This window comes from Haliotis cracherodii, unplaced genomic scaffold, assembly GCF_022045235.1.
Source record: "Haliotis cracherodii isolate W230 unplaced genomic scaffold, xgHalCrac1.p SCAF_23, whole genome shotgun sequence".
In the NCBI taxonomy this organism is placed as follows: Eukaryota; Metazoa; Mollusca; class Gastropoda; order Lepetellida; family Haliotidae; genus Haliotis; species Haliotis cracherodii.
Genome location: NW_027266279.1, coordinates 3,555,390 through 3,576,909, shown reverse-complemented (window position 1 = coordinate 3,576,909; position 21,520 = coordinate 3,555,390). Strand labels below are relative to the sequence as shown.

Genomic DNA, 21,520 nt, shown 5'->3' with positions numbered 1-21,520 from the left:
AACAAAGATCTGAGGCCATCCCATTACAGATCATGTCAGAACGACCTTTCATCCAGTCTCGCTATCCAGGTCAGGAAAGGGACAGTCAAGATTTGTTTTCTGATCATGCAACCTCGAAAAGGTTAACACAGGGAATTCCGAATGACAGTTATAGACTGTATGACTGAATATGTCAAAATCATCATCTATCTCTGGCTTTTATGGAATAAACATATGAACGGAAGACACTTTTCAAAGAAGTACTGACATACAATTGAGAACTTTGAAGAAGTAATTAATAGTGATGTCTGGAACTGAAGTTGCCAGTTTGAAACTAGAACCCTAGAGATCGAGAAAGTTGCTTTCTGATTGGTTAATGTCAACTTCTTTTTGGTTATTTCATTGGTCAGTCAAAGTTCGCGAAGGTCATTCTGACATGACCTGTAATGGGATGTCCTCAGATCTTTCTTTAGCGGTAGTGAAAACTATGGTTTGTTTTTAATGAGATCAAGACCTGCTATGTATTTTGCGTGATTATTGTAATTGTTCATTTTTGCAATAATAATGATGATAATAGCAACATGTATGGCTCTGTTTCCAGACAAAGGCAGTCAGTGAGCTACAGACGGTACAGAATGAGTTAGACATCACCAAGGAATCTGTGTCAGCGCTACAGAAACAGCTCAGACAGGTACTCCAGACTTATAAGATCACTCACTTACCTACTCACTCAGGTTTGAATCCTGACATTTGTACAACGTGTAATTTTTCATGCCAAACTGGTTTGTATAGGAGTTAGCCCTTGGGTGAGATCAAGCGATATCTTCGTGGGGATATTGCTGGAATGAAAATGCATCATAATGCTTTGCAGACCATTTTGATGTGATCGGTTACAATGATGTCACAATGAAATGACATCACTAATCTTTCTGCCACTGAAGCTGGTGAGCTATACTTTTACCCACAGGACACTACTTAGTACTGTTTACAAAGAGAGAAAGTTGGAAGAAAGATGTTGGATGATAAATAAACTCGTGTCTTTTGTTGTCAAATATATCAGCATTCGTTAATTTTTTTTATTGCCCTATCAAGTTTACACTATAGTACAGAAATACATAGGATATACACTCACCATGTTAACAGTTTTGCATAAAAGTATCATTAATAGTAATTAACTTTTCATAACATGGCCAAAACATTAACCTGTAAGAAATTTTATATAGGATAATTTCTCTATGTTAATGTGCACAATTTTTAGCAAATAAAATGTGTGTTTCAGAACAAACGGGAGAGTGTGGAGTACTCTCTTCAGAAAGATTTAGATGTTGCCAAAGGAACCATTGAGGAGTTGCAGGACCAACTCAAACAGGTAGGTCTCGGAGTTGCAGGACCAACTGAGACAGGTCGGTCTCGGAGTTGCAGGACTGGAAATGTTGAATTTTATAGTTGTGTAAAACCTTGAAATATTGGTATGACAATTGTCAGACATGTATAGTTAGCTGACATCTTGTCTTTGTCTCCCTAACACTTACAATATGTTCTAATGAGTGAAAAAGGCGAAAAGTATGATCAAGTCCGTGAATCAACATGAAGATTTTAAGTTGAATCATACAAAATACTGAATACAATGCTATCAATAATATAATGTGTAATAGAACAAATGCTTGTATTGTCAGGCGTTGGCTTCAAGCTCAGATGTTGGACAATCAGTTCTGCTGGAGACTCTCAGCCAGCAGCTGCAGGCAGCAAAGGAGATCCAGAAGAAGCAGGTACTATTCCAGGTTAACCTGGCTCTATGTCCTGGGAACTCAGGAATAATATTTGGGGTCCCAAGCATGAAAATAGGGGTTTAAGTGAAAATCCATCCTGACATCCACAGACGATGTCATACAGTCCAGAACGTCACCCAATGGGGTTACACCATAAGCAATATGCGACCTGTTGTAAAATGGTCGTCAACTTTACATCCCACCCACATATAATGCCAGGGGTGGGGGATATGATATAGTCATCATCTGGTCTGTCTGTCTGTATTACATTTTCGAAGCATAACATAAAAACGATGAAATCTTTTTCATTGAAACTTAGTACATGTATTAACCAGGGGCTGAAATGGTGTCTTTTGCTAATGTAGGGGCCGGTGGGATTTGTCATTGTTTTGTGTATTTGACAATTTGGTTTTTACTGTGTTTCATCACTTCATATGTCATAGACTGACTTAAAATATGTGATTGAAGGGCTCCCATAAACGGGGGCCCAATAAACGAGTGGGAGGTTGGGAGTTCGATCCCACGTTTCCAACAGACCTCAAAACGTGGTACTTGTTACCCTGCCTTGCACTTGGCATTATGGGGCTAAAACAGGACTGGTCGGCTTGGAGTATACTGTGTCTGAGTAGGCTATTCATTTTGAAATGCGACATGGTATGTCAGTGGGCCAGAACTATAAAATCATTTGTCAGGACTAGTACAAGCAGTATATAAGTGCAATAACCTTGAATGCAATGTTAAACCCCATTTGACCTCACCTCACCTCTTCAATAAGGTATTGCATGTGGTCAAAAAGTGTGAGTTTATAATCAGTATTTCGAAATCGGGACTGGTGAAAAGTTGTCAGGACGGGTTGCAAATTGGAAAACATATAATGTTATGTCCTAATTCATTTGCAACTGTGCACATAACAGGAGCATGAGATAACCGAGCTGAACGAGATGCTGACAGAGGCTGGCGAGACTTTCCAGCAGAAGGAGGCTGAGATTGACAAGCTGAAGATGGCCCTGGTCGAGGATGAGGACAAGATTAGTCAGCAGGTGAACAGATACTAGTAGACTGTTGGATTTAAAACTAACCGCCAGTGACAGAAAAATTCAATAACATTTTGAAAGTGATTTTTAAAGATGCATAGGTATTTTAATAGAACATCTTAGTTTCAATACACTGATGCAAGACTAAGAATTTTAGCCCGTTCCTTTCCGAATAAATCCCTGCTAGAAAGTTCATTAATTAATAGGTCATAGTCTTCTCTATATTGCATCCAGTAGGGAAACCAGGCGACAACATGACCCATGCTGGTTGTATCAGCTGGCAAATATGGGCATTTGGTGGTTACAATGTGTGACTTTGTTGATTGTGTAACACTTTACCTTGATCATTGCCCTTGCTGTGATGCAGCTGGTACATTTTGATATATAGCTGTATATGAATACTATATGTAGATCCCCTTACAAATCAAATCTCTGTGGGGGGCACGGGTGGCCCAGTCGTCTAAGGCGCCGCGATTCGCTGTGCAGAGTTGCTTCCCTTGGGCATGCCAGAAACCTATGATTGTGGGTTCGAATCCCGGTTCTCCCCAATTATGTTTCTAGGTTTGTCAGCACCAATAAGCGTTAAACCCAACTCACTCACTCACTCACTCAAATCTATGTGGCAATTCTGGATGAGACCAGATACCCAGCAAGCTAATTGGCGGCTTAATGGATTGGTTCCTTGTGTCATCATTCCATGTCAATAGTTGTCAGTCACTACCTTGTCTGGTCCAGACTCAAATTATTTACAGACCATCATGTTTGGTTTTGTGGCTGGATATTAGGGATTACGATATTAAACAACACACATACGACAAACAATATATGTATCATAGTTTAAGGACAAATAACCTTTAAAATCTACTAAATCTATCCTATTCTATATTCCAATGATCACCTGCTTCAGAAAGCATGAAAGTCCAGTTTACCCAAATCTAACAAATAAAGTGCACAATGTCAGTAAGCTTACTGTAGATGTAATAAAATGTTTCATTTGCATGGCCTTGAAGTCAGCTGGTCAGCTGAAAACTTGAGTCACTGGTTATTACTGTTTAAAAGTGAAAAGGATTTAGATAGAATCTCACCCTTGTGTCTTTTGAAATCAAATTTATCAACACTTGTCGATATAAGTTTGAAACTTTTGTTGGCTTGTGTTGATATTGAAAGACACAAGGGTGAGATTCTCAATATAATCAAACATCTTGTTTAACTTGAAAACACTGTTCCAATGCTTGCAGGCTGACATCATAGAGAAGTTGCAGCAGGCTCTACAAGATAGCAAACAGGCCATGGAAGACACAGAGTTGCGACTACAACGCAAGAATGAGAGAATCACCACCCTTGTCGATGAACACAGCCAGATACAAGGTAGCAGTCTGGCTCCAGTACAGCTTGTTCCCCCTCATCCCCAATACAGTTATGACGACTCCCTCGACGATTTCTCCGAGGGATCAATATCTCCAAGGTCTAGGTCAATGTTACCAGACTATGTCATCAAACAGGACCAGAACCGTGTCCTCAGGGTCATGGTGACGCCCATCCAGAAACTGATGGCGCGACACACTAAGACTAGCCTTCTGCGACTTAAGACAACTCCTACTAAAGATGGACAGAAAGATGGGGCGGTAGTGGTTAAGAAAAAGGAGAAGGAGAATTCGTTTTTTCGTAGAAGGTTTAGGAGAGATAAGGAGGAGAAAGTGAAAGAGGTGAAGGTTAAGGAGGAGAAAGAGAAGGTTACGAAGAAGCGAATTAGTCTCGGTAGCAAACTCAGGAGAAAGTCTGGTCAGGGCGCAGGTTGCAAACAGAAATACAATCTCAGAACCAGGTTAAAATTCTAGTCCTTTTTCAGCTGGGTATGGAAAATTGAGGGATGCTACTATTTCTTGTGTGGATGCATCACAATTGCACAATAGGACATGCAGTGTTCCCATTCGCAGATAGGTCCATGAAATCTAAGGATCAGTGTTCAGCCTGGTTTAAGTGGAATTTGTGTTGGTCAAGCACCTGTATAACTTTGTATAAGTTTGAATCATGTTGCCAGGCATTTCAGAACTTGTTGCTAACAGGTGCTCACTGATGTCCAGTATATCCATGCCGTGTCACAAACCTTTGTAACCTCATTCGAACACACCTAGTTTTTACAGATGTATTTTCATAAAATGTTTTGGGTAATATGCTTTGATTCAGGAGAGAAAATAGTATGAGAATGAATGTTTTTCTGAAACAAGCATACAAACAAAAATGTCAGCAATATATGTTTGTCCTGTTGAAAAATCCAAATGTTTTCACTGGTCCCAGAACTTTGAAGGAATATGGTTTTTTTGGTTTTTTTTAAATGTTGTGTTATCAGGGTTCTTACAAGTTTAACCGGGCCTTGAATTTTGAGATTGCTTGGAAAGGATTGAGTTGAGTTTATGTCTTGATGTGGTCTTCAAAATTGATTTTGTGCCTTGAAAGGCCTTAAGTCCCCACCTCGAGTAAATTATGCAACATTTGATACACCATTTCATTGTTTGAGAAAGTAACCACAATGTTGACCCCTTCCATGTTTGCCATTATGAATTGACTGGAAGGATCTGAAACTTGCCACATTTTCATATAACAGGCCTTGCATCTTATGACTGGAATTCTGTACAAACCCTGCAAACTGATTATACTCAGTCATCTGCATTGACAATTGTATGAATCAACAGAGATGAGTCCAAGCTGGTGACTTTAGAGATGAAGGACTAAGGTAGTGCCTTGGCTTGGTTACCATACATTCTATGGTGTTTACTGATCGGCTTGCACTGCCCAGTGACTCTCAGCATATAGTGAAGGCAGTCATATCACTGGTGTCTGTGTGTGGCAACAGTTTGAAATTTTGCTTCCTTTAGTCTTAATAGTACACAGACATAACACAGGGCATCATTCAATACCGGTATATATCAAAGACTGCAACAGCTGGAAGTCTTCATTTCTTAGACTATCGGTGGTCTTTTGAGTCTAGACAAATATTAGATTGAGTTCTTAGTTCATTGAGATTAGAGGATTTTTATTGACCAAAGAATATTATAGGATAGTGCTGTATTTATCATATTTATTTACAATTTTAGATAACTTGAAAAGGTACCAAAAATATATATGCTGGTTGTACAAGCAAAAACAGACGCTTGTACATATTTACATCGTCAGAATATATTTCCCAAGGAAATGTGCCTCAGGACATATTGGCTGAAGGGAGATGACTTGATATTAAACACAATTCAACATTTATGGTTATGTAAGATTTTTCCAGTACGCGCCAACTGCTTTTGAAGAGTTATAGAAGTGTTACAACGAATATTCACTATGTTTAATGTAACCGTGATAAATATGCTAGCTACGTTAAATGTGTTTGTTATAAAATGTATTGTAGTTCATTAATCAAAGCTAAAAAAGCCTTGCAATCCTTGTGCAATACATTCCATAGTGGGGTTATCGTGATTCACTTATGTATTGATGAATAACAAATTTACACCTGACAATATATGATACGATGCAGGATACCCTTGTATCAATGCATTGTTTTATTCTGTATCAAATTCCCAAACGGAATATTTACAAAGTGTTGCGATAACCCAGGATGATAACTGCTGAGTCTCTTCATTACTGCCCATCACAAAATATAATACTGAATCTGCATAATACTATAAGAACGATCCTTGATGAAATATTTATTCAAAATAAACTGGTTTATAGCTTGTCTGCCAGGCCCATGCATCATTGAGAACTTTATGCAAAATAAATCGCAGTACATATTGTACCATGACTCAAGAATTGTGAGATGTGTCGTATCATAATGTAGGTGTAACGTGATGCCCCTATTGCCAGGCTGTTTTGTCAAGGGTTATATCCTGTTGGACTCCTTGGAGAGTAGTTCATTTCTGAGGATTTTGTCAGGTTATTTGAGCTTGACTTGAGTTGACAGTACTATTGTTTCATCCTCAATGTGATATTATATCTATGGCATTACTGCTGTGAATGTTTGCTCTAGTATATCATACACTCATCAACTTGAAAGTCGCATACTTCAGCTTGGAATTTTGATGAATCAGTTGGCATTTTTTCTGGTGCTGCGTTTTCATGGCAATGCTGAATAAAAACTATTGTTGTTGGCAAGTTTTGTTGTGAAAACTATTTCTCCTTTTTCCTCATTTCAGTTGGAATAAACTCCCCTCTATTCTTCCTCCTCTTTCTCTCTCCCTCCTCTACCCCTGTTGTCCCTACGTTACTTTCTTCTTTCTTTCCCTCTCCAAACTCTCTCTCCTGTCCTCCTCTCAGTGTGTCCGTAAACGCATATCCCTGATTTATCAATGGTTTGGTGTGACTTTAAGGTTGGCGAGTGTATATTAAAGTAAATATAGATGTGTAAATTATTTTGTATGATAAATATGGATTCTAAAATAAACACTTCCATATGTGATGAACTAAAGATGAGAGTTTGTTTTCTATTCCAGACTGCGGACAGTACAAAGTATGAAAGCTGTAACTAATGGCCGCGGCCACGGTTGTTTCCATTGCAGGTAATTCACCAATCGGGACACTCCACAGCCTGGTTTAACATAGTCAACTTTCAAAATATGAAATAGATATGTACTGTAATATTGAAACATTTTTCTTTTGTAATGATTCAGACAATTGTCAATATGTGAACAAATTGTAAGTAATTATTTTGCAGTGATATTAATAAACTCATGTTTGAAAGTTGAAGCATGTTTGGACGAGATAGAAAAATATTCAAGGTTAAATTTGTTCATAAGTGGAGTTCCCAGGTTGATGTGAATTGTCATGCAGGGGAGACAACTGCAGCTTTCTGTCTGTCCGTTGTACTATTACTGTGTAGTATGTAGGATGTTCTGATCTCTGTTGATACAAAATGCTTGTATTGGGTATATGAGGTGAGGTGAAATGGGTGAAACGTCGCGTTCAAGATTATTGCACTTACATAGCGATGTGAGAGAGTGAAAACTAACTCCGAGCCGACCAGTCCTTGTATTAGCCCCTTAATGCCGAGCATCAGGCAGGGTAACAAGAAGTACCATATTTTGATGTCTTTTGGTATGACGCGACAGTGTATCGAACCCTGGACCTTCTGCACTCCAGTTGGACACACTACCACTAGACCACAGAGGCGGTCCTTGATATGTAATTTCTGTTTTCTCATAAAGCATTAATAAGCCCAATGACTATGATTTAGATTGTGTTACTTGCAACTCACATATTTACAAACATATCACCTTCTTTCAGTTTGAAAATCGCACATTTCTTAATTACCCTACATTATCTAAAAAAATAATGGTTTATAACCATGAAATATGTCATAAAAATCAAATCTATAAAACCTACTATACCTACAAGACAACTCTGACATAGCAAACATTCATAATCTGAAGTGTCTTTTGTATATATTTTTTGCACTAACTCACCAGGGTCCGTCTATCTGGCCCTGGATTTAAACATTATCGTATGACCTTCCAGATATATGTATCCCACAGAGGACAGATTGTCTGACAGTTTGAAGATAACATTACATCCATTTAAATGCCGTCATTCAATTTTCAAAAATTAGAAGTATGTAACCACAGCTTTCATACAACTCGAGGCAATTCCATCTCTGAATCTAAATTAACTCTTGACTAACCAGTTAAGGCATAGTCCCATCAAAATCACGTAAGGAAATAGCCATCCTGTTTGTAAAAACATGGCAACTGCCATGCTGGAATCTGTTTGTGTTTTTTATCAAGGTGCTCAAATGCAATTCACATGCACTGGTTGGCGCCATTCTGTTTGAAGCAAATGCAAGTGGAATCTTCTTGGTCCATAGGAGGGACATAACTCATAATAGCCACTGGTGGCGCCTTAGGGGAACGTGAAAGTCCAGCCCAGTTCAGCAAGGGTGGAAACTGGAATTGTCCTTTAACTACCTTCCCTCAGGAAGATGACTGCAGGACTTCATTTACACCAGAACCCGCTTTAGGTTCCATACATTCCATTTCTACACTATAGGGGCACGGGTGTCCCAGTCGTCTTTGGCGCCGCGATTCGCTGTGCAGAGTTACGTCCCTTGGGCATGCCAGAAACCTATGATTGTGGGTTTGAATCCCGGTTCGCCCTGATTATGTTTCTAGGTTTGTCAGCACCATACCCGTGCTTGTTGGTTTCCTCCCACATTAAGCTGACACGCCGCGATATACTGGAATACTGTTAAAAGCGGCGTTAAACCCATCTCACTCACTCAGTTATACAGAAAACCACAACTCGCCATACATCTTGCAAATACATAAATGTTGTGTGTTTCATGTCATCACACTATCAAATCCTTTTCAACTGAAGTTCTTTTCACTGTCAACCATCTTCCCGAGGCATTTGCTTCAAACAAAATGTTGGTGCCCAGTCAGGAAGATGCTGTCAACTGTCCATAATAAAATGTGGAAGTAACAGTACCTTGCCTCCCAAGCCTCATGCAACGTGTGACACAACATTAATATATATAAAGGGACATTTTCAAGAACAAATGCCTAAAAGAAAGTACTACAATTCCACAGAAACATGAATGTCCTTGTATAAGGTGAACAGGTTTGTGCAATGGCACATTTCACTGCTGGCTCAAAACATGTGAATCCTGTTGTCTGTGCAAATCTGGAGGCAATGGTACTGTGGTGGCACTGTTGTGTAAAGTGTTTTTTGTTGGAGTAAATTATATGAACCACTGCATCAAAGCCTCCTGCTGTGGTCCACCATACATAACTAAAAACATACACCAATGGTCCCCTTGGGAAGTTGAGGTGTTAGTCAAAGAATGCTCTTCACATATTTCCTTTGGCTCACAGATTAGAATAGGGTCAATCCTTTGGTGACGACATTGGAAGAAGTCTGTATGATGGATATTCCGTAGGGCTTCCAGAGTGAAATAGGTCCCCAGCAATAATAATCATTCTGATTTGAACTTGTATGAGTCAAATAAATCGATCAAGAAGTCTGGTGTCTTGGTTGATTGTGTGGATCGTTGTTCACAATATCAATCACTGGATTGTCTGGTCCAGACTTGATTATTTACAGACCACTGCCATGTAGCTGGAATATAACTGAGTGGGAAAAAGAAACTATGATGAATATTGCCCTCTTCACACAGATCCGACCACTGGTATTCCTTCTTTATTCATCATTTTTGGTTGTCTCGAACCTCAGATAACTCGAAGTATCCCTTCAACTTTAAAACTACATTCTTTTACTGTATTTTTCAGGAACCAGCAAACTAATAGTACCAGTTCATCCATCTTTTAGTGGTCGTTGCATAAGAATTTCTATTTATTATTTCTGCATTACAAACATAAACCGATGTACCAATTATGATAATTGCTTACTTCTTCAGGGAGGTATTAATATGTTTGAAATATAACCTGTGAAATATTGTGTGTTGTTTTGTCCTACAAATAGCAGACTTTATTCATGTTACAGGTGAAAATGATGAGCTTGTGAAGAAAGTTGAAGAACTACAGGCTCTGCTTGATTCCAGCACCTCTGAGGGTGGTAGCCATGAATCAGATATCAGTGTCCTTCTGGCCAAGAAAGATGCCGAAGTTGACACATTGAAGGCAAGACTGAAGAGGGAGGAAGACGATGCCACTAAACGTGACCAGGCACTCATCCATGGTTACAATGCAGAAATAGCCTCATATAAAGTCCAGGTGACTGAACTGAAGGCACAACTCCGAGAATCCAGAGGATTATCACCACAGAAGTCTCCAAGGAAGACACCCAAAAAGACACCACAGAAGAAAACAGAAGATGATCAGGGCTTCAAGAACCATCTTCTTCGTCAGATCAAAGACCTGCAGGATGAGCTGGACAAGAACAGCTTGGCCGTGTGTGAGTTGACCCAGACTCTGGACATTGCACATGAATCAGTGTCTGACCTTGAGAAGAAGCTGGAGGTGGAGTGTGGTCATCATGTGGAGACGAAAATCATTGTGACGGAGCTGAAGGCGGAGCTAAAAACAACTCTGAAGGAGAAGGAAGACATGATGAAGGAACTTACTGAAAGCTCTGTAAATGTGAAAATGGAGAAAGAGGAACTTGTCCAGGAAATGAAAGAGAAGAAAGAAAGTGTGATACAGCTTACTAGCTCTCTGGAAGAAGTGAAATCAAAACTGCAAACAGTAACAGAGCAGAAAGACTCGTTATCTTTGGAGAAGGAAAACTTACTTGAAGTTGTTGCAGCAAAGGACTCACTAATTGTTGGCCATGTGGAAGGGAAGGAATCTATGGTTGAGAAAGTCAAGGGATTGGAGCATGAATTAAATCAGAAAATTGAAGAGATTGAAAAGCTGGAGCAGTCTGTTGAGGAACTTGAAATGGTGAACTCCGAACTGAAGCAGATGCTGAATGCCTCAACAGATAAGCAAGAGAAGATGCTTGTGCAGAAGTTGTCAGACCTGGAGGAGGAAAAGCAGAATAAACTAATTGCTCAGCGGAAACAGTTGGAACAGGTAATTTCTGAAAAAGACCAGGAGCTAAATCGTATGCAAAATCAGTTGTCTGTCATGAAAAAAGAACTTGATGAGTTGAACATGCAGAAAGAGAAAGATGCTCAAAAGACTGAAGACATGCTGGCAGCTCAGAGGGAAGAGGTCAGTGGAATTATGACACAAAAGGATGGAGAGCTGAAAAGCAAAGTGGACAAGATAAGTGAACTTATAGCAGAGATTGAAGCTTTGAAGAAAGACACAGTTGAAAGAAGTGCTAGTTGTCAGAATGTTGAGGACATAATGGTAAACCTTAAGGCGGACCTGGAGTCAAGAGAAAATGTGATAGAGGATTTGAAAAAGAAGACTGATTCATCAGAGACAGAAGTGTCAGAATTGAAGGAACAATTTCAGAAGATGGCAAATGAGAATAAGGATCTAACTTCATCCCTCAAAGAAATGAAGTCATCACAAGAGTTGAAAGATGCAGAACATGAAGCAACTCTGTTGCAAGTGAGAGGTGAATTAGACGATGCTCGGCAACAACTCGGGGACAGAGAGAAGGTTGTGGAGGAAATGGAACACCAAACTTTAGACATACAAGATGCTGTGAAGGCTCAAGGTGAGCAAATCAGGACTATTCAGAAGTGTCTGGATGAGAAGACTGCCGAGACATCAGTGCTAGAGAAGAGACTACTTGAGGCCAAGGCGACTCTGAGTCAGAAGGATGAGGAAATCTTTTCCATGTCTGAAACAATGGTGAGTCATGAAGAAAAGTCAAAGCAGCAAGTCAAGGATATGAAGATACAAATATCCGAACTTCAGACTGAACTGAGCACTAAAGAACATGAACTGGAACTGGTTCGTCAGTCCTATACAAACATGCAGGAACAAATCATATCAAATGATGCAAAGCTGTCCCAGCTCAGTGAGGCATCGATAGACATTGCAGAACTTAAGTCAGCTTTACACATGGAGAAGACTCTTCACTTGAAGTATAAGGATGACCTGCATAATGCAGAGGAAGAACAGGAAGAGATGAAAGCTCGCTTAAAACAGTGTCAAGATGACCTGAAAGGATCTGAGAAAACAAGGGGTGAAACAGAAACGGCCCTCAAACAATGTCAAGTTGACCTGAAAAGCGCAGAGACAGCTAGAGTGGAAGCGGAGAACTGCCTGATGGAGAAAGAAAGTGCCCTGAAGGAAGTGCAAACTGACCTGATGGAGAAACAAAGTGCTCTGAAGGATGCTGAGGAAAAGAAGAAGGTAATGGAGGTCGACTTGAAACAACTCAAGGATGAGGTGGAACAGTCACGGAATGGGAAACAGACTCTGGATGAAGAGATGAAGGTGGCTGAGGAAGAAATTCAAAAGGAAAAAAAAGAGTGTGACCAACTGAAAGAAACCCTTCAAATTTGTGAGAAAGACTTGAGAGCGGTTAGGTTGGAGAAGAATGGTCTGGAAGAGAAAATGAAGTCAATGGAAGTCAGAAACGAGCAGCTACAGAATGAGTTACAGTCTGCTAAAGAGAAGGGCGAGCAGTTAAAGATGGAGCTAGCTTCAGTTAAGGAGAAGGTAGCTAGTCTGGAAAAGGAAGTTCTAAGACTAAGTAGTCAAGTCAGAGACAAATGTGACTCAGTGTGTTCGAACTCCACAACAAAGACTGTTACAAATGACCAAACATCTTCTGATATTCTGATGGAACTTGATGAAGAACGCAAGAAGAACCAGGAGATGCAGCATCTGGTGGGATCCATGAAAACAGATGAAGACCTTGCCCCTGGTAGTGCTCGCAGGCTCAGGAAGGAGAAGATTGAGGTTGAGTGTGCGCTGGTGAATGCCAAGTACGAGATCAAAGGGTTGAAGAGACAGATTGAGCGGAGTCAAGGAGGGAATATTGTGTTAAGTCCAACTAAGACAACTGACAGAGATCTGGTAAGGAGGTTAGAGGACTCTGAAAATAAATATGAGGCATTGCAAAATAAACATGCACAGTGTGTGCATGAGTTTAGTGAATGTCAGTCTAAGGTTGTGACTCTTGAAGCAGAGGTGAAGAACATTAGTTGTGAACTTACCAAGAAAAAGCAAGAACTTCACAATCTTAACAAGTCTCTGGAAAACAGTTCCCGAGAGAGGATGTCATCTTCTTCAACAGCATCGACTGACTCATTGGTCCACGATGAACTACAAAGGGTAATGCTACATATATTTTTCATAACTTTCAGTCAATATTAAAGGAAATGATAGTTGGCTCTTTTTCCATATTATATTAGTGACATGTAAGATAAGCTTTGCATAAGTGTGGAAAGTACGGTGAGTGTTTGAGGGTGGATAAGATGGTCGGACTCAATGATTTGGTTGATTGCGTGTTATCATACCCTGATGGTGTGGGACAATGCTTTTGAAATCAGTAACTGGCTTGCCTGGTCTATACTCGATTATTTACAGGCCATTGTCATATAGATGGAAGAGTGTGAAAGAATGCGAATGTTGATGCTTAGTTGCACATGTGCATGAGTTAATGGTCCTTTTATAGAATACTGGTCAAACAGAAACAAGTTCACTGAATATACACCAGATACAAGATGCAGTGATTTTGCTAGGAACAAATGGCAATTGGACATTTTCATGATGTTATGAACTTTTGATAGGCTATTGAAAAAAAATCTTCAGGGCATTTTGGATGACATTCAGAATTTACCAATCTGAAATCCTGCTGATGTCTCTGGAAGCTGAACATGGAATCAGCCCATATGCCCTTGGTCTGGTCTTATTTTTCCATCACATAAGACATGTTTTTACAGTTATTAAGAAGTATGGGAACTAAAAAAGATTCTACTTTGAAGTATTCTATAGGTATTTATCAATGTTGTGTGTAGAGTCAGGATCGAGAGAGGAATCTCCGCCAACAGCTGCAGCAGGCTAGCAACTCCATGAAGGAGAACATTGAGAAGATCTCTGAGCTGGAGGAACAACTGACATCTACTCAGCAGACCCTTTTGGAGGCTCAGGACATGGTCGCCATGATGAAGGTGAGTGGTCTGTGAGTGTCGACATCTACCTAGCAGACCCTTCTGGAGGCTCAGGACATGGTCGCCATGATGAAGGTGAGTGGTCTGTGAGAGTCGACATCTACCTAGCAGACCCTTCTGGAGTCTCAGGACATGGTCGCCAAGATGAAGGTGAGTGGTCTGTGAGAGTCGACATCTACTCAGCAGACCCTTCTGGAGGCTCAGGACATGGTCGCCATGATGAAGGTAAGTGGTCTGTGAGAGTCGACGTCTACCTAGCAGACCCTTCTGCAGGCTCACGACATGGTCGCCATGATAAAGGTACCCATGCTTTTTGTATTGTAAAAGCAGCAATTAAAACTGGTACCTGTCCTTTTGACCTTGCCAAACTGCAGTTTTAAAGGTTTTGCTGTATGTTATTATAATATCGACTTCTGGACTGAAACTATTAGTTTCTGTTGCTGAAGAGACAACTAAAGAGGATCAAATAGTAATAGAATGTGACATGGATGTGTCTCTCCATCAGCCCCAATGGCGCGGGTGGTTGCTCATGCAACCATTAGTAAGCCTGGCCCAAATATGATTTTAACAAGCCATGATCCAGCTGGAATATTGCACACTGCATCATAAAACGAACATTCACTCACTCCTATGATTTTTCTTTAGAGAGAGAATGAGAAGCTGTCACGAGAGCAGACGGCCACGAGTGACCTCAAGGAAGAGATCAAGCAGCTGAAGCTTGACCTTGGACGGAAGACGGAGAAGCTCGAGGTCAGAAGTTTGTCCTTGAAGGACCTGAGGAGAGGCCAAGATGCTGAGAGAGAGAAGTTTGATGTGGTGCTTCGAGGTGTGTATTGTGGCAGTTGTGTGGTTCCCCCATGTTCTTTGACTGGTGTGAGGGATACAATATTCTTATTGCAGTGATATCACTAACATACCAATGTTTATTTCATTAATGGCCATTGGCCCAAATAACAGGTTTTACAATCATTGTAATTTCTACCACAACAACAAACCATTATGGTTGGAAATAAATTAATAGTTAGATTTTCATCCGAATTATCAAAACATGGTGGGAGCCTTTTTCTTTTTCATGTTTTTTTTAAACACTGTTCAAGGTGTCAATGTAGATTAGGGGGCACGGGTGGCCCAGTCATCTAAGGTGCCGCGATTCGCTGTGCAGAGTTGTGTCCCTTGGGCACGCCAAAAACCTATGATTGTGGGTTCGAATCCAGGTTCGCCCCGATTATGTTTCTAGGTTTGTCAGCACCATGCTCGTGGGTTTCACCAAAGTGATAAACTTCTGAGACATGCATCACTTCGGGCTTTCCTCCCACATTAAGCTTACACGCCGCAGTATAACTGAAATACTGTTAAAAGCGGCGTTAAACCCATCTCACCCACTCACTCACTCTATGTAGATTAAGTGTCAAGGGAAGTGATTCACATCATGCATGAACGTTTGGTATTTGTTTGGTCAGAGACCAAACAAACCAAGCAAGAAGTGAAATTTTGGTTAGGACTACGTACAAGTATATGGTAAATTTCATCAAAGAAAGAAGGGACACACATTGTAGTTTTCTTGATAAATGAGGTGGAGTGTTCGGTATTGAGGTGGGCTGGGATGAAAATCTAAAGATGAATTCATGATACCCGTGTTACTATTGCTGCAGATGCCCGGGCCAATGAGCATGTGATAGAGCAGCTGAAGGTGGCGCTGACGGACCAGGAGGAGACGATGGCCGCCCAGGACAAGGTACTCAACAACAAGGATGCTGAGATCAAGACACTATCAGAGGGTATGTTCACAGTAGACAGTCATCCCATCTCATTCAATTAGGTGAAGATTTGTGACCCATCTTCAGTCTAGAAGTGGAATAAATAATAATTCCAGTTGGAGGGATCTCATTTACACCCAGCCTTGTTATGACACGAAATAAGTCAGACAAGTTATAAAGGCTCAATGACCCGTAAAATACTGTCCTCAGCGTCACCCGTTCTCCAGGAATAATGAGAAACAGTCCTGTCCAATAACAATATACTGGACAACAAGATTCATGCAAGATCAGGTTCTGTGATCGGTATGGCACAGGTGGTGTCACAATTCGCTGAGTTCACCCAGATTGGTTCTGGGTTTGTCAGCACCTTACAAGTGCTTGTGGGTTTCACACAGGTGGTAAATGTCTGAGACCTGCATCACTTCAGGCTTATCTCCCATATTAAGCTGACACGCTGTGATATAACTGAAATTCTGTTCAAGCCAACTAACTCACACTTGTCCTAAATGTGCATTTGGTTTACCACTCAACTTCAGTGTGGCATCATGCTTATTATAGTTTGTCATATACTATCCCCTCAGAGCTAGATAAGATGACGGAGCGGTACCGAAAGATGCTGGATCAGCGAGGAGACTCAAGTCGGGAGTTGAGGGACGTTATGAAGTCGTTGACCAAGGCCGAGGTGGAGAGAGATGAGATGAAGCGACAGGTGGACAAACTGACATCCGAGAAGAATCAAAAGGACATCGTCATCAAAGAGAACAACCTTGAGATTAAGGACCTGGAACGCTCCCTTGCAGGTAACTCCTTTTGTCTGCAACACTGGAACATTATCAGAGTGGGTGGGAATGAGAAGACATACCTGCCAGTCCACAAGTCACTTGATGAGTCATACTTCCTCTGCCTGTGACCACCTCTTCCCCAACTTCCTCCCCTTCCCCTCAATGGTCGAATGGAGAGAGGAAGGTCTGTGGTTCCTGTCATTCTAAAGACCTTAAAAGATGGTACTTATTGATACTCTGCCCGGAGCGCGGCATTAAGGGGATGAAACAAATACTAGTCGGCTATTCTGTATTCTGTATCTGTGTGGGGTATACATGTTAAACCGCGGATCGGTATCTGTGTGGGCTAGCAACTATAAAACCGGCATTAGTCCGGACTAGTACAAGCAGCCACACAAACGTACATGCAATGCAGTATGCTACATAAGTGCAATAATCTTCAGTGTGACGTTAAACCCTATTTCACCTCACCCTTGCTCACCTCTGACACCCATCGGTTGTCCTTGTAAACAGTGTTTTACAGATCATATACTTGATGGTGAGCTGTGCAATATTTTACAACCCCTGCTTGTGTATAAATCTCCATGGAGTATGATCACAGGAATCAGTGCATTAAATTGTGTTGGCAAATGTTGTTGTTTTTCTCAGCCAGAATAATAGACTAGTAGCACTCAACATTTGCTGAGGACCAAAATAGTCATCTTTAGTCAGAGGTGTGCTCGTATTTGTCATCTTTACAGAATACATGTGTATTCAAATATTTCCTGGTGAGGCCAGAGCAGGATATGTTTGTCTGTATGCCAATAAATGTCGTACACATGTAGACATGTAAAGAATATTCCCAAACAGTTCCTGAACTCTCGTCTACTGTAGAGTCATGAACAAGAGATCCTGTAACACTGTCTCCCATGTTCCTGTGTTTTGTAGAGAAGCGTCAGGGTATCGTGGATCTGAAGAGCTCTCATGACAAGGAGGTTCAGAAGCATGTGGATGATAAGAAGGCTGAGACGAGTGCTGTGATAGACGACCTCAAGCTGAAGCTTAGGGTGAGATAGATGTCTCTTACATTTTGGATGAACATAAGTAAGTCAGTAGTTTGATATCTACCATTGATATCATCAAGTTGAAGTTGGAATGCTGAAGTTTACAATTTGAAACTTTAAAAAACATTACAGACATTTTCTGGAATACTGTATTTTACCAATTTACCAAATAGATATTATGATCATATAAAAGATAGCTATTGATATATCGCAAAGAACAAAGAAGAACGAAGCCTGGTTCATTTCACCATAAAACAGTGTTTTATCATTACATCATTTCTGGAGATTCAAACATGTGTCATAAATTGGATGGTGTTATTCTTTAGAGGGAAGTGTGCAGGTTGTTCCCCATAGACGTAGCTGAGCAACGTAGATAAACAGTCACACTCCAAAGTGGGAGAGATATGACAATCAGTATTGGGAGAAAAAAGTTCAGATAATGGATGTGAAAATTATGAGAAAATCCGGGAGATATCAAACTAAACCCCCTTGTTAACGAAATGAAATTATCTGACTTTGCCGAGTATGCAAGTAGTCATTGTTATCTAAATATGGGTAAATATTTGTAAAGCCTGTAGATTTTATGAACATCCTTAAAGGGGCTGTACGTAATGGTTTATTTCCCCTGCAGTGTTTTATTGTAGGATATGGAGACGGTAATCTGCAGCTAATATCACACAAGTGGCTAATGAAAAATAATTAGATTTTGGGAGAAACTGACTAGTCCCTCCAAAGTGTTACTAGTCTTGGACTAACAGACTACTAGCCGTGTCTGTCCCTCAGATGACATTTTACTTGCAACTTGCTGTCATAGGACACATCAGCGTTTGTGTCAGGGTCTGTGGAATTTGCACTTCAATGGGATGCCCCTTTGTGATCCTAATCCTCAAGTTCAGTAAGTGCATGTTTTGCTGTATTCATGCAGGAAAAAGACCGTGATTTACGGAAGGTTGAGAAAGAAATCCAGAAGTATGAAGATCAGCTGAAGGATATGAGGAAACATGTTACCGACAAGGACCATGAGATGGAGGTGAGTTATGTCCCTTTTCATGCCAGGCAAGCCAAATCTAAATACAATTTCGAGATGATAGCTTTATTTCAAGGAAATTGCTGTTCATTAATCTCTTTCAATAAAATGGGAGACATATTCAGGTGTTGACATTCTGAAGAGTCCACGGGTCACACGGCACTGTTTGTTTCCCTTATATGACTAAATTTGTAGAGAAGTAGCCAAACTCACAAAACTGACTGATAAGTATCCTTGTCTGACCAAGTGATTGTCTGTGCCATGAGCAGGCATGGCGAGAACAGCGAGACAAGCTGGTTGGCAGTCTGGAGACACTCATGAAGCAACAGGCAGCGGAGATCAAACAACTCAAGCAGGAAAAGCAGGACAAGCAGGACAAGCAGACGGTCACCATCAAGGTATTAACTTGCAGAAACATGGTCTTGTTATTACTGGGCAAATTGACAAAATAATTTGGTATTTGTCACTCGCTCTTTCACCCATATGTTGCCCCAAGATACTGTACCCACTCGCCCCACTTTTCTGTCCCCAATCAGCATCCCCACCTTGTATGTCCCCCAGGATCAGGTGCTGTCCCCACTCACCACACTTGTATGTCCCCCAAGATGCTGTCCTGACTCAGCACTCTTGTATGTCCCCCAAGATGCTGTCCCCACTCACCACACTTGTATGTCCCCCAAGATGCTGTCCCCACTCACCACACTTGTATGTCCCCCAAGATGCTGTCCCCACTCACCACACGTGTATGTCCCCCAAGATGCTGTCCTGACTCACCACACTTGTATGTCCCCCAAGATGCTGTCCCAACTCACCACACTTGTATGTCCCCCAAGATGCTGTCCCAACTCACCACACTTGTATGTCCCCCAGGATGCTGTCCCCACTCACCACACTTGTATGTCCCCCAAGATGCTGTCCCAACTCACCACACTTGTATGTCCCCCAAGATGCTGTCCCCACTCACCACACGTGTATGTCCCCCAAGATGCTGTCCCCACTCACCACACTTGTATGTCCCCCAAGATGCTGTCCCCATTCGCCACACTTGTATGTCCCCCAAGATGCTGTCCCCACTCACCACACTTGTATGTCCCCCAGGATGCTGTCCCAACTCACCACACTTGTATGTCCCCCAAGATGCTGTCCCCACTCACCACACTTGTATGTCCCCCAAGATGCTGTCCCCACTCACCACACTTGTATGTCCCCCAAGATGCTGTCCCAACTCACCACACTTGTATGTCCCCCAAGATGCTGTCCTGACTCACCACACTTGTATGTCCCCCAAGATGCTGTCCCCACTCACCACACTTGTATGTCCCCCAAGATGCTGTCCCCACTCACCACACTTGTATGTCCCCCAAGATGCTGTCCCGACTCACCACACTTGTATGTCCCCCAAGATGCTGTCCCCACTCACCACACTTGTATGTCCCCCAGGATGCTGTCCCCACTCACCACACTTGTATGTCCCCCAAGATGCTGTCCCCACTCACCACACGTGTATGTCCCCCAAGATGCTGTCCTGACTCACCACACTTGTATGTCCCCCAAGATGCTGTCCCCACTCACCACACTTGTATGTCCCCCAAGATGCTGTCCTGACTCACCACACTTGTATGTCCCCCAAGATGCTGTCTACACTCACCACACTTGTATGTCCCCCAAGATGCTGTCCCCACTCGCCACACTTGTATGTCCCCCAAGATGCTGCCCCCATTCGCCACACTTGTATGTCCCCCAAGATGCTGTCCCAACTCACCACACTTGTATGTCCCTCAAGATGCTGTCTACACTCACCACACTTGTATGTCCCCCAAGATGCTGCCCCCATTTGCCACACTTGTATGTCCCCCAAGATGCTGTCCCCACTCACCACACTTGTATGTCCCCCAAGATGCTGTCCCCACTCGCCACACTTGTATGTCCCCCAAGATGCTGCCCCCACTCACCACACTTGTATGTCCCCCAAGATGCTGTCCCCACTCACCACACTTGTATGTCCCCCAGGATGCTGTCCCGACTCACCACACTTGTATGTCCCCCAAGATGCTGTCCCAACTCACCACACTTGTATGTCCCCCAAGATGCTGTCCCCACTCACCACACTTGTATGTCCCCCAAGATGCTGTCCCCACTCACCACACTTGTATGTCCCCCAGGATGCTGTCCCGACTCACCACACTTGTATGTCCCCCAGGATGCTGTCCCCACTCACCACACTTGTATGTCCCCCAGGATGCTGTCCCCACTCACCACACTTGTATGTCCCCCAAGATGCTGTCCCCACTCACCACACTTGTATGTCCCCCAAGATGCTGCCCCCATTCGCCACACTTGTATGTCCCCCAAGATGCTGCCCCCATTCGCCACACTTGTATGTCTACCAGGATGCTGTCCCCACTCACCACACTTGTATGTCCCCCAAGATGCTGTCCCCACTCACCACACTTGTATGTCCCCCAAGATGCTGTCCCAACTCACCAAACTTGTATGTCCCCCAAGATGCTGTCCCCATTCGCCACACTTGTATGTCCCCCAAGATGCTGCCCCCATTCGCCACACTTGTATGTCCCCCAAGATGCAGTCCCCACTCACCACACTTGTATGT

At 42.0% G+C, this 21,520-nt stretch overlaps 1 protein-coding gene across 1 annotated transcript in view; it reads left to right on the top strand.

Moving 5' to 3' along the window:
• The window catches only part of LOC139471830 (kinesin-like protein KIF20B), a 54,193-nt gene that overhangs the window by 17,388 nt on the left and 15,285 nt on the right, over positions 1-21,520 (top strand). Inside the window, exons 16-28 of the mRNA XM_071254331.1 lie at positions 581-670; positions 1,259-1,348; positions 1,656-1,748; positions 2,663-2,788; positions 4,021-4,150; positions 10,262-13,461; positions 14,148-14,300; positions 14,946-15,126; positions 15,953-16,078; positions 16,639-16,857; positions 17,767-17,885; positions 18,808-18,912; positions 19,179-19,307. Of these exons, the coding sequence (XP_071110432.1) occupies positions 581-670; positions 1,259-1,348; positions 1,656-1,748; positions 2,663-2,788; positions 4,021-4,150; positions 10,262-13,461; positions 14,148-14,300; positions 14,946-15,126; positions 15,953-16,078; positions 16,639-16,857; positions 17,767-17,885; positions 18,808-18,912; positions 19,179-19,307 (4,761 nt within the window). The remainder of the gene's footprint in view (positions 1-580; positions 671-1,258; positions 1,349-1,655; positions 1,749-2,662; positions 2,789-4,020; positions 4,151-10,261; positions 13,462-14,147; positions 14,301-14,945; positions 15,127-15,952; positions 16,079-16,638; positions 16,858-17,766; positions 17,886-18,807; positions 18,913-19,178; positions 19,308-21,520) is intronic.